The sequence below is a fragment of the Cetorhinus maximus genome, chromosome 19, assembly GCF_964194155.1.
Source record: "Cetorhinus maximus chromosome 19, sCetMax3.hap1.1, whole genome shotgun sequence".
NCBI classification, from domain to species: Eukaryota; Metazoa; Chordata; class Chondrichthyes; order Lamniformes; family Cetorhinidae; genus Cetorhinus; species Cetorhinus maximus.
In genome coordinates, this window is record NC_135897.1 from 87,813,664 (window position 1) to 87,832,951 (window position 19,288).

The window sequence follows — 19,288 nt, forward strand, 5'->3', positions numbered from 1 at the left end:
TGGAAGCAGATTCAGTATTAACTTTCAGAAGAGTATTGTATATATATATTTGAAGAGGAGAAAATTTACAGGGCTATGGGGAAAGGGCAGGGAATTGGAACTAATTGGATAGTTTTTTGAAGTGGCATGATGGGCTGAATGGTCTCCTTCTGTGCTGTATGATTCTACACAGCTGTACAGAGCTCGAAAGGATGCTTGACATGTGAGAGATTTCAGTCCATCTCGGCAATGTGATTTATTGCAGGCTTTAGTGCTTAACTAAACAAATAGATTTGTAAACTGTTGATATATGTTCCTCTTTCCTCATCTAGCAGTACGACCTTGAAAAAGGAGGCCAAGCAAGAAAAGCTCCTGGTACTTTTTCAAAAACGGAGCAGAGTTGGTCTTGGCTCCATTATTTGATTGTGATCTTTGCCCAGGCTGATCACACAACAAACTGGTATGAATAAGGATTTTTTCAGGCTGGGTTAGCACATGCATTGCAAAAAACAGAGTCCTTGGAGGTACTGTATGGAAACAGCAAGATTTGAACTGATCCTATCAATGGCTTTGTGATTTTTATTTCAAAACATTGCTCAGCAGCCATCACTCATGCGAGCTGATAAATGCTGAGCTCTTCCTTCAGCCATGAACAATGTGGCAATGATGTACACTTTTTCCAGTTCTGCTGCTCCAGGCCTTTTGACAAATACCTTTTCAACTTATCACTTTTGACAGCAGTACTAGCAATCAAGTGATTAGGTACAAAAACTCAAGTGCAATGTTGGCAGGTCTTTTTTTAGGCTTGTCTCCCTTCCATACAAGTTGATTCACCAGGAATGACGTTGTAGTGAGAGATTTGAGACATTAGGGCTATTTCCACTAGAGCAAAGAGGACTGAGTGGAGGTTTAATCAAGACTGGACAAAACAAAACCATAAAGAGTGATTAGGGAAAACCTTTCCTCTGTTTGAGAAGTAGCTAACAAGGCAGTCATCAATTGAAAATTGTCAGAGGTTAGGAGAAACGTCTTTATGCAGTTGTTGTTAGAGCAGTGAATTTCTGAGGCAGTGACTATATTAAGAGTAAATTGGATCAACAGTAACAACACCAACATGTACTTTGTCTGGCACCTTAAAACTTCCTATGGCTGCACAGGAATATAATAGGACAATATTTGACACTGAGGGCCGGATTTTACGCCTCCCACACCACCTCCCCCCACTGGGTGTGTTTTTGATAGGAGAGCACGAAAATACGAGGGGTTGCTAGCCCCCCCTTTCTCGGCCACGTCCGAGCTGTACGCCATAATAGGTGTGGTGCATGGGCACTGAGATCGGCAGCCTGCCTGTTGTATGTAAATACATAATTACGGGTCAGCTGATCTTTTTTTACAGGCTGATTGACCCCCAGTGTTACACCACCCATGCCATATCATGGCTGGCATGGCAGGTAACCAGGAGTAGGCAGCCTGCTCTTTCAAAAAAGGTTTTTAAAAGGGTGGGAAAGAAGAGGGGCACTGTCTTCAGGGGGATGCACTTTACATATCAGGGGCACTCCCACCACCCCACCCCCCCACCCCCCGCCAAAAATAGCACCCCATTTCCTTCCTCTCCACCTGCACAGCAAAACACACGTCTCCATTCCCCTCACACCCTCCCTAAGGTGCCTGATCTCGCCCCAGTCAACGCCCCTGACTTATTTGAGTCTGGGATCCATTGCGTCCTTCATCCTGGGTCTGCTTGCAGTCCCAGCAGCACCCAATTCGATTGACCAGCAGCACCTGATGGCGGGACTTCCTCCCAGGGAGGGGTGGAAGTCCCACCATTGTTGTTGCCACCTGCAGCGTGTTATTGCCGTGGGGCCATCTTGTTCATCGGTTGGTTTCTGATCGACTTTTCAGTTGGGGCAGGAGAGCAGTATGCACCCACCCCTCACCCTCTCCCCCGCAACTGTAAAATCCAGCCCTGAGCCACATAACAAAAAGGGATAAGTTTCAAGAAGCATCTTAAAGGAGTTGAATTGTATAGGACTTTGGTGAAATCACACCTGGAATACTGTATGCAGTTTTGGTCTTGATATTTAAGGAAGGATATATTTGCATTGGAGGCAGTACAATGAAAGTTCACGAGGTTGGTTCCTGGGATGAAAGGGTAGTCCTATGATAAAAGGCTGGGTAAAATGGGCCTATATTCCTTGGAGGTTAGGAGAATGAGAGGTGATCACATTGATGGGACTTGATAGGGCAGACAATGAGAGGTTGTTTCCCCTGACTGGGAATCCAGAACATGGAAGTACAGTTTCAAGATAAGGTTCACCTAGGACTGAGAAGAAGATGAATTTCTTCATTCAGAGGGTTGTGAATTTCTAGGATTGTCTATCCAAGGTGTTCGCTGAATAGATTTAAGGCTGAGGTAGATAGATTTTTAGTCCCTCAGGGAATCAGGGCATATGGGGAGCGGGAAGAAAGCAGACCTGAGGCAGAAAGTCAGCCATGATTGTATTGAATGGTGAGCAGGGTTGAGGGGTTGAAGGGCTATGTGGTCTGCTCCTGCTCCTATTTCTTAAGTTCTTATGACAGAAGTAGAAAAGTACAGAGGCTGGCAGGTTAGGAAGGGAAATTCCAGAGTTTAGGGCCTAGATGGCTGGAAAAATGGCCACCAATGGTGGAACAATTAATAAATTGGTAATGTACAAGAGGTGGGAATTGGGGAAATACAGAGGTCTCAAAGTGATTAGCGATGAAGAGAGCTATAGAGATAGGGAGGCACGAGGTCTAGGAGGGATTTGAAAACAAGGATGAGAGTTTTTAAATCAAGAGATAGCCAGACTGCGAGCTAAGGTAGATCAATGTGCACAGGGGTGATAGGTGAAGGAGACTTGGGTGTGAGTTAAGATATGAGTAACAGAGTTTTGAATGTCAGAGCTCAAATTAGGGATATGGGGACAAAGCAAGGCAATGGGATTAGTTTTAAATTGCTTTTGCAAGAAACCAGCACAGGCCTGCTCGACTGAATGGCTCCTTCTGTGATGTAAATGCCCAGTTTTAAAACATCCCCCGCCTAAAGCAGCTGGCTCTTATTGGGCTACATTTCCATTGGCATTGGTACCTTGCCCAAGGAACCATTCTTCATGTGTGAGCCTAGGAAGTGACTGTTATCAAGCTATTCCGCTGTGAAAGCTTTCAGTGCCAAGCCCAATTCTATCCTCACACAAAGTCTATGCTGGATAATCAATAGTGAAAGAACTTTGGCTGATCTCTCCTTCTCTAGTTTCTTCTAGTTTTTACTTTCCAAGGTCCTACCATTCATTGTGTAACCCCTTCCCTTGTTAGCCCTCCCCAAGTGCATTATCTCACACTTTCCCGGGTTGAATTCCATTTGCCACTGCTCTGCCCACCTGACCAGTCCATTGATATCCTCCTGCAGTTTACGGCTATCCTCATCACTATTTGCCACCCTACCAATTTTCGTGTCATCCGCGAACTTCTTGATCATACCCCCTACATTTAAGTCCAAATCATTTATGTACACCACAAACAGCAAGGGCCCCAGGACTCAGCTCTGTGGAGCCCCACTGGAAACAGGCTTCCAGTCACAGAAACATTCCTCTAACATCACCCTCTGCTTCCTGCCTCTCAGCCAATTTTAGATCCAACGTGTCACTTGCCTTGGATCTTTCTTGACCAGTTTGCCATAAGGGACCTTATCAAAAGTCCATGTAGACCACATCAAATGCATTACCCTCATCAACACTCCTGGTTACCTCCTCAAAAAATCCTATAAAATTTGTCAAACACGACCTTCCCTTAACAAATCCATGCTGACTATCCCTGATTAATCCGTGTCTCTCCAAGTGCAGAGATCTTCTGTCCCTCAGACTTCTTTCTAGTAACTTCCCCACCACCGAGGTTAGGCTGACTGGCCTGTAATTTCCTGGTCTATCCCTTCCACCCTTTTTTAATAATGGGACAACGTTAGCAGTTCTCCAGTCCTCTGGCACCTCACCTGTGGCCAGAGAGAATTTGAAAATTACTGCCAGGACTCCTTATATCTCTTCCCTTGCCTCCCTCAACATCCTGGGATACATCTCATCCAGGCCTGCGGATTTATCCACTTTTAAGGCCGCTAAACCCACTAGTACCTCCTCTCTCTCTATGTTAATTTCCTCTAACATTTCAGTCTCCACCCTGATGCCTATATCTGTGTTGTCCTTTTCCTGAGTTTCCTTAGTTTCAAACTGAGTTTTTTCTCAGTTTCAAAAATAAAGCAATTTATTCCTGAACCGAGAATTTGGCAAATGTAAATAAAGGAATATCTAGGTATAACAACATTTAAGTTGTAAAGCATCATGTGGTGCTTCACAGGGTAAATCAGATTACATTTGACATTGAGTCACACACGGAGATATTGGGACAAGTGACAAAAAGCCGAATTGGAGGCAGGCTATAAGGCATGCCCTAAGAGAGGAGAGAGAGGTAAAGAGGCAGAGATGTGTAGGGAGACAATTCCAGAGCTTTTTTTTCATTATTCATTTAGAGGGTGTGGATGTCGCTGGCTAGACCAGCATTTATTGCCCATCCCTAATTGCCATTGAGAAGCTGATGGTAGGAGCTGCCTTCTTGAACCGCTGTAGTTCCTGTAGTGTCAGTACACCCACAGTGCTGTGAGGGAAGGAGATCCAGGTTTTTGACACAGCGACAGTGAAGGAACGATGATATATTTCCAAGTCAGGATGGTGAGTGGCTTGGAGGGGAGTTTCCAGGTCGTGGTGTTCCCATGTATCTGCTGCCCTTGTCCTTCTAGAATGTAGTGGGCGAGTTATTTGGAAGGTGCTGCTTAAGGAGCATTGGTGAGTTTCTGCAGTGCATCCTGTAGATGGTACACACTGCTGCTATTGTTCGTCGGTGGTGGATGGAGTGAATGTTTGTAGAAAGGGTGCTAATCAAGAGGACTGCTTTGCCCTTGATGGCGTCAAGCTTCTTGAGTGTTGTTGGAGCTGCACTCATCCAGGCAAGTGGGGAGTAGTCCGTCACACTCCTGACTTGTGTCTTGTGGATGATGGACAGGCTTTGGGGAGTCAGGAGGTGTGTTACTCACTGCAGGCTTCCTAGCGTCTGACCTGCTCTTATACCACAGTATTTATATGGCTAGTCCATTTCAGTTTCTGGTCAATATTAACCCCCAGGATGTTGATAGTTGGGGCTTCAGTGATGGCAATGACATTGAATATCAAGGGGCGATGGCGAGGCCCTCTTTTGTCTGAGATGGTCATTGCCTGGCACTTGTGTGGCATGAATGTTACTTGTCACTTTTCAGCCCAAACTTGGATATTGTCCATGTCTTGCTGCATTTGGATGTGGACTGTTTCAGTACCTGAGGAATCGTGAATGATGCTGAACATTGTGCAATCATCAGCGAACATCCCCACTTCTGACCTTATGATGGAAGGAAGGTCATTGGTGAAGCAGCTGAAGATGGCTGGGCATGGACACTACCAGCATGGAGAACTGAATGCACAGCAATCAATTAAGTGGCAAAGGAAATTGCAGTTTGCAGGGGAGGCGATGGCATATTGGTATTGTCACTTGATTAGTAATCCTGAGACCCATGGTAATGCCCTGGGGACCTGGGTTCAAATACCACCATCTGCTGTGGTGGGATTTGAATTCAGTAAAAATCTGGAATTAAAAGTCTAATGATGACCATGGAACCTTTGTCATTTGTTCTAAAAACCCATCTGGTTCACTCATGTCCTTTAGGGAAGGAAATCTGTCATCCTTACCTGGTCTGGCATACATGTGACTCCAGACCGACAGCAATGTGGTTGACTCTTAAATGCCCTCTGAACTAGGGCCATTAGGGATTGGCAATAAATGCTGGCCCAGCCAGCGAAGCCCACATCCCATAAATGAATAAAATAAAAGGCCAGAGGATTACAGAGTCCTCAGAAGGATGTAGGGCTGGAGGAGTTTACAGAATTTGGGATGGGTGAAGCCATGAAGAGTTTTGAATAGAAAGATGAGATTGATAAAATGCACAAAAACTGAAGGAAATCGATGAAGAGAATGCAAACCCTTTCTACCTCTCTCCAGTTCTGAGCATATTACTTTTAAATCCAGTTTAATGCAGTTTCCCACAGAGTGCAGATAAACACTTCACTTGCCAGAGCAGGTTGCCAACTCTTTAGTTCATCAAAATCTTTAGTTTAATATCAAATACAGGAGACAAATCACAAAGAAACAACTTACCTCTCAATTCCCAACAGATAAGTCCCCTAGGGTGGACTGAAATATTGGTCCCAGTAAAATGGTGCATTTTGCTTTACAGCATGTGTGAGGGGAGTTCATAAATGCAGCTCATGATTTGGTCTCAGTGACTGAAGTACAGTTATAATAAAATAAAGAAATTGGATTTTTCACAATCTCAGGACATTCCGAAACTCTTAGTAGCCAACGAGATACTGTTGAAATGCAGTCACTATTATAATGTAGGAAATGTGGCAGGCAATGTATGCACAGCAAGCTCCCAAAAGCAGCAATGTGATAATGGCCAGATAATCTATTTGAAATAGTGTCAAAGAATATTTTCTGTCCACCTGCAAAGGCTGACAGGGCCTTGATTTCACAACTGATCTGAAAGATGGTGCCTCTGACAATGCAGCACTCCCACAGTACTGTTTTAGCGATGCCCTTTGAGTGATAAATATTGACCGGGACATGAGGGAAAACTCCACTGTATTTATTCATGGGAACTTTTATTGGATCCTGCTCCTGACCAGGATTCATTCACTCCTGGTAGAAAGAGCGTGTATGTGTGTAATCTTGTATTTCTGTGCATGTGTGTGCATGTGTCTTCATGTGTGTGCATATGCACCTGAGAACATTGGTGTACAGACACTGAAACAAAATGTGGTTGCTGAATAATTGTTGAATAGCCTAGCAGTACTCGCTGTCTGGGCTCACATCAGCATTTGGGTTATACACGTGAGTGCTACCATTGCCTGCAAAACTAATCTTAATGTCACCATTAGCACCTCCTTTAACCAGTACCACCACTATTAACAACACTTTGACTTTTTGTTTATGACATCTTTCGCTATCTCTCCTTTGCCTCCACCTATTGCTGGCCTCCTATCCAGCTTCACCTGTTCGGCCCCCCTTAAACAGTATATATTTCACCACATATCTACCTCCCTTTAGCTCTGAAGAAGAATCATACGGATTCGAAACGCTAACTCTGTCTTTCTCTCCACAGATGCTGTCAAAACCTGCCGAGTTTTTCCAGCATTTTTTGGTTTTTGTTCCTGCAAAACGAATAACTTTCAGGAAGGAAAAGAAATTGAGTGGGGGTGGGGCGGAGGTGTGATAAATATTATAGTATTGATGAATAACCAGAAAAACAAGGGGCGTTCCATTTGGAGTTCCCCCGAAGTTAAACAAATACACTTGCAAAGGCTGAAAACGTTCCCAATAACGCAGTAAGTAGATTGTAATGACACAGAACATTTACAGCAAATTCTTTTGGGTTGTGTTAGTGACCATATTACCCTTTTAAATAAGTAGAGATTACCATCTCTGTTTAAGTCCTCAGTAGAGAGATTCCATGTACTCATGATTTAATAACGAGTTCCAACATTATAAACCTCAAGGTTTGCCATTTGCCATTGTGTTTATGATTTCGTTACAGGTAGCGCATAGGAATATGTTTTGGACGCCCCACTGTGCAGCACGAAAGCCACTTGCGAATCCGCTCACCTGTCGCGGAGTCCTCTCAGACTTGCTCCGACACCACTCCCAGTCGACCAGCTCCAATTTGCGCCCTTCCTCCTGGGTCAGTTTGCGCTCTGAGCCCTCCGGGGTGCCGGTGGAGCCAGCGGCCGGTTTTCCGGGGTCGTTACCGTTCTCTTTGCCCTGACCCGGGCTGACTTTGCCCAGCTCGGCGCTCTGGCCCGTCGAAACCCGCAGGGAGCTGTCCGGCAAATCGGTGGTGCTGATCTCGATTCTCGCGTCGCACGGAGTTTCTTTGAGTTGGACGGGGGCACCTTTGTTGCGCTCGGGCTCGTAGGCGGTAAGATTATGGTAAGACAGAGACGTGCTTTCTTCAGCACCGCAGCTGTTCGGTTGGGATATCTTATAAACTCCATATCCTTGCTGGAAAGACAGATTGAATTCAAAGCCTCTTCGTTTCGCTAGATAAGAACAGAATTATTTATTAAGGAATAACTGTTGCCATGATGTCACTAAAGCAGCAATAAAACATATTGACCAATTGTTTGTACATTTGAATTTGTGATAAGCATCCGATTACAATAGGAACTTCAACAGTTCTAAATAGAGATGTTAGGGCAACACATTTAGCACAATAATCAAACCAGGATGAGGGGTTTTGACAAATGGAGTAGAGGAAGATTGTTTCCAATAGTTAGGGACACCTTGATCAGGAGGCCTGTTTTTGACTTAATATTATTACAAAGATAGTGAGGAGAGAGATCTAGGAGACATTATTTTTGAAGCAATTAGGAACGGTGTCAGCCGTGGCTCAGTCAATAAATTGGCATTAAATGTTCTAGCCCCATGCCAGGGATTTAAACGCATAATCCACGTTAGCACTCTTAGTGCAGTCCTGAGGGAGTACTGCACTGTCAGAGGTGACCTCTTTCAGGTGAGATGTTAAATCAAGGCTCTATCTGCTCTCTTAGCTGGGCATAAAACTTATACTTCAAATTGATCATCACAGACTATTTATTGAATTGTTATTTGGGGGAAACTTGCTGTGTGCAAATTGGCGACTCCATTGTACATTATGACCGTGGCTACATCTCAAAGGCATTTTATTGCCTGAAAGATGTCCTTGGGCAACCTGAGTTTATGAAAGGAGCTATGTAAATGCAAGTCTTTATTTTCCTGCTTTCATTATTTTGATAAGCATTCTATTCCCCAAGAATCTTTTATATTAAAAAAGCTTTGAACCTAAACCTTTAATTCGGTTTAGTGATTATTTTGAATTTATCTCTTATAATTATGGACTTCTTGTCCAGTTTTTTCTTATTTATCTTGTTAAAGGCTCTCATAAAAAACATATTAACCACCACAGATATTATAGATATGATAAAGAAATGCATTTATATAACACTTTTTATAACCACTGGATGTCTCAAAGTGCTTTACAGCCAATTAAGTACTTTTTGAAGTGTAGTCACTGTTGTAATGTAGGAAATAGAGCAACTAATTTGTACACAGCGAATTTCTACAACCAGCAATGTGATAATGACCAGATAATCTGTTTTTTTATATATTGACTGAGGGACAAATATTCGCCAGGGCACCAGATAGGCACTAACAATTGCAAGGCAGAACATCTTATGGGAACATGAGGTGATATGGTCTAAACTAAGCTCTACTTGTGAGGCTTATGATACAATTGAAATCCCTTTCAGGAGATTATTGCCTAGGAATTATTGACCGGTTTTTGGTAAAATAGAAAATGTTGGAGTGTCCCAGCTGGACAGTCAGTATCTGAATCAAAAAGATTATTAATGCTTTGGGTGTAATGCTTCAGAAAAATTGACCTTCATATTATTTTTTCTCTTTCAGTTGTTGTGGTATTGCTTGCATTGTTCTGTTTTATTTCAAATTTCCTTGACAGTTACTAATTGAGGGACTGAGGTGATAAAATGATCCATGAGAATGTAACTTGAGCAATTTTGCACCTGAACCATTTTTTTCTCAGATCTTCCCTGCCATATTTCTCCTTATAGCTTCCCTTGTGAAACGTGGAAGTATTTAAGATGTAGATTAAAAGGATCTTATTATTCAGAAATAAATTGAAAGATGACATTCTGGCCATTTTCAAAGTTCAGTAGATTAATATATATACTGAGTGACAAACTGAACTTTAATTTCTGAAACTAATAAGTAGTATTAAAAGGTCTGTTTAACACAATGGAATAATGCTGGCACAGTTAATGTCTTTATGATTAATTTACATAGCTGAAAATTGATAATGAAATGATTGTATTGCACAAAGGAATAATCACAGGGCGGAATTTTCCATGTCCGCTGGTGGCGGGCGTGATAAGCGGCATGCGCGGAAAATATGGCGGGACCCACTTCACAACAGCGTGAAGGCAGGTCATGATCTTCTGTTCAGCCCGCCGACAGCGGGCCGCGTTTCCCGCCATCAGTCGGCAGGGAGCTAATTATAATATATTAGCATATAATTAAAAGGCCAACCTGCCAGGCTCTTGGAACCCCGCTGTATCGCCCATCCACGTTGGCGGGAAAGTATGCTGATACGTTTCACAACTGCACGCAGGCAACATGCACTTGGCGGCCTTCACTTTGGGGGAACTGAGATGAGTGAGCAGCAGTGTTCTCCACAGCTTGCCCATAGTTTACAGGGGTGCCGGGGGTGGGGGGGTGGGGGAAACTGATCCCTGGCCCCGCAGGCGATTGCTGAGGGGTGGGGGGTGTCCGAGGACAAGTGCTGGCCAGCCTCAGAGGCGACTGCTGAGGGCGGAGGGTGGTCAAGTGCTGCCCTGGGGCTGCATGCTGTGAACAGGTTGGGGGCTGGGTAAGCAAGGGAAGTGGCCACGCATTAGGGACGCCTATATAAATTGACCATGCCTCTGCAACTGAAACAGATCAGGCACAGCCACAGTGATATGATTGGGGTCAGGCTCCTAGCCTGTCTGCCCATGCAAGCAACATGGAGGCACCAATGGACCACCAAGTGCTCCACACCTTACCCCTCCCTCCCCCACTCCCCAGCACAGACTTCGAGTCCGCCACCACTTTATTGGACCATGGAGCAGTTGTACAATCTCCTCACCAATGCTGACCATTTAGCAGTCACTGCTGGAGGTGCTCAACAACCCCTTGCAATCTCAACATCCTGGTTTGGACCAGTGTCCCCCATGTCGCAGCTTAACAGGGCAGCCTTGCAGTGCAGTCATCTCTGGCCATCCAAGGGGTGACCAGCACCCTCTGGGAAGCATTAAGGGATGGTCACACCGGGCCAGGAAAGATGCTAAGTACAGCCATGATAACCATCTCTCTCTTTCATGCTGCAGGCGGACAACATCAGGATCATGGATCCTGGTGATCTAGCGTATGCCTGATCGCCTACAGAGACTGTAGAAGATGGATGAGAGGGCGACTGAGGCACCTTGCCATGCAATGGCAGGAGCAGCAACCTCATGAAGAAAGGTCAGCAGGGGCTCTCGCACATGCTGCCCAGGAGCAACAGCGAGCCGTGGCTGGTCAGCGCCCAGCAACACCCAGGGTCTATGGGCACTGCCTGCCATTCCTACAGATGACTGAGATCCAGTGTCATCAATGATCGTGCATGTCTAGGTTGGCTCATATCTGCCACTTACTGCAGGACTTGGTGCCAAGGGGACATGGAGAGCATCCAGTGCCAGTGGCTGTGAAAGTGACCGTGGCACTCAATTTCTATGCCAGTGGCTCGTTTCAGGGCTCCACAGGTGACCTCTGTGGGATTTCACAAGCCGCCACCCACAAATGCACCCATGAGGTCACAGATGCTATCTTCTCCATGGCACACAACTTTGTGCATTTCGCCCGGGACCGGGACAGCCAGGATGCAAGGATTTGCCCTGATCTCAAGATTTCCACAGGCGCAGGATGCAATTGACTGCACCCATGTGGTGCTTAGGTCTCCATCGCTACACTCGGTGGACTTCATCAACTGCAAGGGCTTCCACTCACTGAACGTGCAGCTGGTATGCGACCACCAGAAACGCATCCTACAGGTATGTGCACAATTTCCAGGGACTGTACACGACGCCTACATCCTGAGTCACTCGCGGATCCCTGGAGTCTTCCAGGGTCCACAGAGGCTGCAGAGTTGGCTCCTTTGGGACAAGGGCTACTCATAGAGGCCGTGGCTGATGACACCCGTGCAGCGGCCTCAGACTGCAGCAAAGCAACGCTACAATGAGGCTCATGCAGCAGCTCACAACTTGGTGGAGCAGACCATCGGGATACTGAAGATGCAGTTCCAGTGTCTGGACCGGCCTGGTGGAGCCCTGCAATACAGTCCACAGAGGGTGTCACACATCCTCGTCATCTGCTGCACCCTTTACTGCTGTGCCCTGGCGTTGCAAAAGGGTGAGGAACTGGCAGAGGAGGAGATGGAGGACGGGCATGTCTCCTCCAATGAGGAGGACGCTGAAGGGGAAGTGGGTGAGGGGGTCCTCGGTGATAATGACGACGGGGTTGAGGCTCTCGCACTGGTTAGAAAAGCAGGCGCACTCGGGAGGCCCTCATAGCTGCCAGATTTGTGGAGGATGATGATGACATGCAGTGAGGTGTTCCCGTAGATCCTCACATCGCAGTTGTGAACGTTTGACTCCAGTCTGGCTTATGGCAGCGCCAACACTCTCTGTGAGAATGCTCCTGTCATGGAGATGCAGTGGAGACCCTAATAGTCACTCGATCGCAGGAGGATGATGACAACTTGCAGTGAGGACTCTCCATAAATCTTCACATAGCCTCTGACTCCTGTCTGGCTGAGGGCAGTTCACTTGTGCTCCATGATCAGGGCCATCTCAGAGATGCAGCCATGAAACTTTAGACGCATTTGATTGTGTCCGCCTTCAGCACCTCAGCCCTTCAGGAGCTGGTGCACAGCATCACTGGTCGCAGATGCTGGTGTGATGGAGGCCAGCCCCACCTTAAAGGTGCTGAGAGCACACAGGGAGAATGAGAGAACTCTGTGGTGCCTGCCCACTACATTCTAGCAGCAATGACCAGCACTGCTGAGGTACAGGCATCAGTAATATTTCCAGGGGGTGGGCGGCTGGACCATCACTGTGGTCTGAAAGCTGCACAGAGCACAGGGAAGAGGCCCTGGACTGAGACACCTGCCTTTTATCTTGTGCAGAAAGATTTCACATTTGAGTGACAAGAACATTGCTCACCAGAACAAGGAGCCACAGGCAGGGAGACATTCTTAGGAGTTTATTGACAATAGTGAACATTATGTACTAGTGATTAACACCTGTGGCCAGGCTGTAGAACTGATTCTCTTTAACTGTCCTAACCCTGCCGCTACGTCTTGGTGCTCCCCGGACATCCACAGTGGAGGTGGTGGCAGCCTGCTGACTGTGACGCTGTGTCTGTGATGACTTTGGCGGGTGTCCTCTGGAGGGTCAAGACTTGGAGGGCCCCGGCCTGCTTTCAGGGTCCTGCTGTGTGGCAGTGGCACCCTCCTCAGCCTGTGAAGCTGGATCTGCGGAGGTCACAGGAAGAGAGGAGTCAATGGGCCGGTCGATCCCAGAGTCACCTGCATGGATGGCCCTGGATCGTGCACCTGCTGATCCTCCTCCCTGTGGGTGCTTGAGGGCCCCTGGCTGACTCCTTGAGGAGCAAGGGTAGCTGAAGTGAGATCGAGCTGCCCAGCACCCCTCTTGTGTACACACTGTTGGAGGCCAACTATGGCATCAGCAATGGAGTTAAGCCCGCGCAGGAGTGATGTCCTGGAGCAATGTCTCCATGGCAGCCACCATCCTGCCAGTGTTGACCTCGGTGCATTGCAATGCTGGTGCTATCACCTCAGCCTGAACTCGAACGGACTCCTCCATCGTGCCTTGCAATCTGAGGAGTGCAGCAGACATCCCTTCCTGTAGTTACCGAGCTTGTCTTTGCAGCTCCAGCAACTGTGACATGGACCGAGTCCAGAGACTCATCATTTGACTTGGACTCAGCAACGTTCTGGCCTCCAGCAGTCCCCCAAGTGCCAGGGACCATGCCTCTGCTTGTTGTGGATCAGAAAGTGCGATGTGCTCACCAGGTTGTGATCCCAAGGCTACTCTAAAGCTAGGTCCCATCGAGGTGTGTGCCTCTGTGCTGGTGGAGGGTGTGGGTGAGCGCTGTGATGGGACTTCAGGGAGGGTGCATTCAGATTCCTCTTCAGAGGTTTCTTCGGAGCTTGCGTGGAGGCTCTGGGTCATGGACTTCGTCGGCTGCTTCCCAGATGTGCCTGCGAAAGCAAGGGGAGATAATTAGTGCATGGCAGTGACCTGTGAAAGAGGACACATCACTCATGGCATGGTTGTCTGATGGATGCTGCACTGCTGGATCCTCACTTGGTAGATTAGCAGCGACCTTACCATCAGCACAGGACCATTGCCGGCCAGCTGGATGGCTCTGCTTTCAAATTCTGTCAGAACCTTAAATTCCAGCATCCCTCCACCTGTTTGTGACCTTTCCTTCCTGTTGTGAGCCAGTTTGTCCTGCATGGATAGAGATGAGGAGAGTGTATCAGGACACCGGCCGGGCCAGATGATAATTATGCCTGGCCTATGTGTGTGGTCAGTGGTCCCATGAACATGATGAGGACAATGACGTTGTGTGTGAAAGAGTGAATGGTGATGTCGCTTGCATTGGAAGTGAATGAGGGCCCTGTGGATGTGTGATGGGTTTGTGACTGTGAGTTAGGAGTGATGAAAAGAGTGACTTACCATGGTAGAACAGAGGAGATCATTCATCCTTTTGCGGCACTGGGTGGCTGTCCTCCTCTGCAGGGCGTTCACTTTGACCACCGCTGCCACAGCCTCCCAAGCTGGGTTGGTGACATTGCTAACCATCCTGTGGCCAGCGCAGGGGATAGATCACATCCCGGCGGCCTCCACGGACCTGCTCAAGGGACCCGTCGTTGAAGCGGGGGGGTTGCAGTCTTTTTGCCTTTGCTGACCATGTCTCCCAGGCAGCGGTGGTGAGCTGGTGGCAATGAGTGCTTTGCTGGTGGCTGCCTTTTAAAGATGGCGTCAGGTGTGATGCAACAGCGGGGTGATGGCGAGCGGGCGAATGAGAACCCGCCCGCCATAGAAACGGCGTGTTTCGTGGGAGTGAATATATAATGAGGTGGGCTCGGGAAGATATGATGCGAAAGCCCACCAGTTTCATCGGCGGGTAGGACTACAATTTACCCGCCCACTACTGCACTTAGTGCAATTCTGGGAAAATTCCGCCCACAGTTTTGTAAATTGTTTTAGTGTTGCATAAATGTGGGGAGGTACAGTAGCCATACTGGTTATGTTACTGGACTAGTAATCCAGAAGCCTGAACTAATGACCTGGCAATATGACTTCAATTCCCACCACTGTAGCTGGGGAATTTAGGATCAATTAATTAAATAAATTGGGAATAAAAAGCTTGTAACAGTAATAATGACCATGAAACTACTGGATAGCTGTAAAAAACCTATCTGGTTCACTAACGTCCTTTAGGGAACGAATTCTCCCATCCTCTCCAGTCTGACCTATACGTAACACCAGACCCACAGTAGATGATTGCCCTCTGAAACGGTCTTACTAGCCATTCTGTTGTATTCAAGAAGGCAGCTCACTAGCACTCTGCCAAGGGAAAATAGGGATTTGTAATAAGTAATGGCCTTGCCTGTGAGTTAAAAAAAAAACAATTAAATAAAAAGTTATTGATCCCTTGCTAGGTCCCATTGGCTCCAGACGCCTCCATTACATAAATGACCATTATTCACATACATATATCAACAGTGTGTCCTTGTAGAATGTTCAACATTCAGATGCTTTGAAACATATCCCGACCAGTGGCATTTCTCTCTAACAAATGCAGCTTTTCATTTCTGGTTAGACTTTGGCTGGCAACAGCTGTTGTAAGGACACTGACAGATGGTGATCTCCCAAAAGGGAATGGGGTAATTTTGGAATGAAGTGTTATTGTACCATGTGATGTAAACTGCTAATGATATCAGGCTTTACTTCACTGCACATTACATGGGTATAGCATATTTCACATATTACGAATATAGATTTCATATTTCCAGGGAATCTCTTAACAAAAAAAAAAGGCATGTCCATCTTCCTGGTCTCTTAAACTAAAGCACGCTGCTCAGCACATTCATTGCATAACAATGGCTCAGGCTGTTCTGGAATACATCAGTGTATCCTTCTTTTCCTTTCTCCTTCATGTACTCAACCAGCTACTCCTTAAATGCATCAATGCTATTCATCTGAACAACTCCCTGTGGTAGCAAGTTCACATTCAAAACACTCGCTGGGTAAAGAGGTTAGAAGAACACTTTTAGGAAAAGAACAGGAAGAAAAACATATGAAGAAAGCAACTCCAAATGAATCCTAGCTTAGTCTGCCAATGCATTGAAATACACTCCAGGCCATATATTCAAATTTCCTGTCTCTTGTTGGGACAGAGGTATAGCATTATAACAGATCATGATGGAAAGCAGGTTCTCACAGTTGAATCATTTTATTCTTTATGTGCAGCTAAAGGAAAATATTTTCATTAAACCCTCATTATAAATCACCGCAGGTCATTTAAAAACAAATTTGCCAAGTACAGGCTTGCTCCAGGAACCCTTGCCATGTATGATATGTTCAATTTTCTCCCCACAGTTGTTCAATATGTGTGCTGATGACAACTAAAGTCTCCCACCATCAGAAAGTTGCCTGTTTCTCCTCTATTACATAATAGTAACTTGCATTCATATATCAGATTTAATGTAATAAAATTGCCCAAGGTGTTTCACACGAGTCATTATCAAACACAATTTGACATTGAATGACATAAGGACATTTTAGGATAGATGATCAGAACTTTGGTCAAAGAGTCATGTTTTAAGGAATATATATACAACGCTATGGGCCTAGTGCTGGAAAATGGGATTAGAATATTTAGATACTTGTTTTACCGGTGTGGACTTGATGGACCGAAGGGCTTTTTTCTGTTCAGTAGACCTCTATGACACTATGACTCTCAGTATTTTAAAGGAGGGAAGAGAGAGAGAGAGGTGGAGAGGCAGAGAGGTTTAGGAAGAGAATTACCCTGTGTTAGGTAGCTGTCAGCATGACTGCCAATGGTGATAGTTGAAAATTGGGGATGTGAAACAGGTCAGAATTGGAAAATAACAGATCATGGAGGGGGTTACAAAGATAGGAAGGGATTTGAAAACAAGGATGAGAATTTAAAAATCATGGCATTTCCAGACAGGGAACCAATGTAGATGGATCCCTGTGGACAGTGGTGGTGGGTGCATGGGACTTGAGGCTCTTTAGTGATAATATGACAGTGCACCCGGTAATATGACTTTACACAGCACTCATAAGGTTTAAAAAGCTGACTCAAAGGGCTGGATTTTCCTGGCCCTGCGGTGACAGGGTTGGAGGCAAGGGGACCGGAAAAATATAAGAGAGCAGCATCAGGCTGGCTCCCCGATGCATTCTGACGGCTGGGGAAGTTTTCCAGGGATGGGCAAGGAACCATAATGGCCACTTGCTCCATGGGGGTGGACAGCCAATTAAGATTCAAAATGCCTCAATTGAAGCAATTTTGTACTCTCGCTGGTGTTTTTCCACTGGTGGAACGGACCTCCCCCCCACCCTCAATATGTAGGTCACCAGCTAAATGGAGGCAGCATCCTTGCGACAAGCTTGGAAGCTCTTTGAAACCAGAGGTTCCATGCCTCAGTGACGGGGCCCCAGGCAAGAAAAGCCATACACGTGGCTCAAACAATTCCTGTGGAGGAGTTTCCCCCCCCTGTCTGAAATTTCTAATGGCTTTGGCCCTCTTAATGCTTGAATTATTTCCCTGCCTCTGTGAGGGTCTCCATATTGAGGTGCTCTCATGGTTCTGACCTGCCTCAGCAGCGCCCACCTGTCCTGATGTGGTTGCTGAAGCTCCAGAGCTTTGGGCCCTCTAATTGGGCCAGCAGCATTGAGCGCTCGCCTCCTGTATTTAACAGGATACTGAATGTGGAGACGTTCAATTAGGAGGCTGACTTTGGTAAGATTGCACTATCAGGTGTGCTGCAAGTGTGGGCTTCGGACCCCTGTCTGGTCCCAGTATTGGGGTCCTGAAGTCCGTGTGAAGATTGAGCTCAAACACTCCAATGGCGCCACCCCTGTAGGTGTCAATGTAATCAACCCCTTACCAAAGGGAGTGCTGTTCTAACACCACATCACCTTCCCAAATGAACACCCAGCAAGGATGTTTTTCAATCCCTTATGTGACCCCTCTCTGCACCAAGCAATATTTTAGCCCTCAAGCCAAGCTCAAAATTGACAAGGAATTTTCTCCCCCGACTCTTTGTGTAAGATTCTTACTCATAATCCTTCCCTACTGAGCAAGATTTCAGCCCTGAACCGTAATGCCCCATACCAATCCCATTTAGCAAGACTTCAGCTCTGTGTCACCCACCATGCAGGTTAGTGGCCTACAAGCCACATCCCAATCGTTACCCTCAACTCTCCTCAAATAAAGTTTCCAGCCCGTAACTCGCACTGTCACAGAATAAAATTTTGATGCCTTACTTCCCACTAGGTGCCAATCCCTTCTCCTTGAATTCCTGCACGGCTGCAGTTTCCCTGCATAGGTTATCTCTATCTCACTTCAATTCTCTCCAATTAGAACCCCCAACCGCATTGTATAAACACTGTACATTCTGCCACTGGCTGTATTCCTTCTCCTCTAATTATCGGGTGTTCCATGCTCTAATCTCCCAAACATTGCTGATCTGAATTCTGCTTCCTTCTGTTTCTCTCACCTCCTGTCTCAGTTTCTCCCTTCTCCATTCCCTTCATCTCCCACTGACCTCTCCATTTCCCCTTCCTTTCCTTTCTCTCTCCTCCTCTCCTGACCCTGTTCCCTCGCTCTTCACACTTCCCTGCTTCCCTCCTCAACTCCTCTCTCCACCCTCTCCCTCCAATTTGCTATATCCTCTTCCCAATTCTCCCACCACCATTTTTCCCCTTTGGTTTAAGTTTGTGTAGTCAGTATTATGAAGCTCGCTGTCAGAATTTATAATGGAAACAGTTTCCATGGAAGCGTGACAAGGAATGTCAATAGAAAAGGTCGATAAGGGTAATGCTGTTGATGTGGCGTACATGGACTTTCAAAAGGCATTTGACACAGTGCCACACAACAGATGTGTGAGAGAAGTTATTGTTCATGGAATAAAAGGGACAGTAGTAAAGTGGATACAAAATTGGCTAAAAAATAGGAAGCAGAGTTCATTTTTCAGGCTGGAGGAAGGTTTGTAGTGGAGTTCCCCAGGAGTCAGCATTGGGACCCTTGTTTTTCCTGATATATATTGATCTAGATCTTGGGGTGCAGGGGACAATTTCAAAAGTTTGTGGATGATACAAAGCTTGGGAGTTTTGTACTCTGCAAGGAGGGCAGTGTAGAACTTCAGAAGGACATAGGCAAGTTGGTGGAGTGGGCAAATAGGTGGCAGTTGAAGTTCAATATGGAGAAGTGTGAGGTGATGCATTTTGGTAGGAAGTACATGGAC

General features: G+C 46.2%; 1 protein-coding gene across 1 annotated transcript in view; it reads right to left on the reverse strand.

Annotated features, from left to right (window-relative positions):
- LOC144694098 (putative G-protein coupled receptor 149) overlaps positions 1 to 19,288 on the reverse strand; it is a 35,472-nt gene that overhangs the window by 4,914 nt on the left and 11,270 nt on the right. The window contains exon 3 of the mRNA XM_078564457.1: positions 7,735 to 8,156. Within this exon, the coding sequence (XP_078420583.1) occupies positions 7,735 to 8,156 (422 nt within the window). The remainder of the gene's footprint in view (positions 1 to 7,734; positions 8,157 to 19,288) is intronic.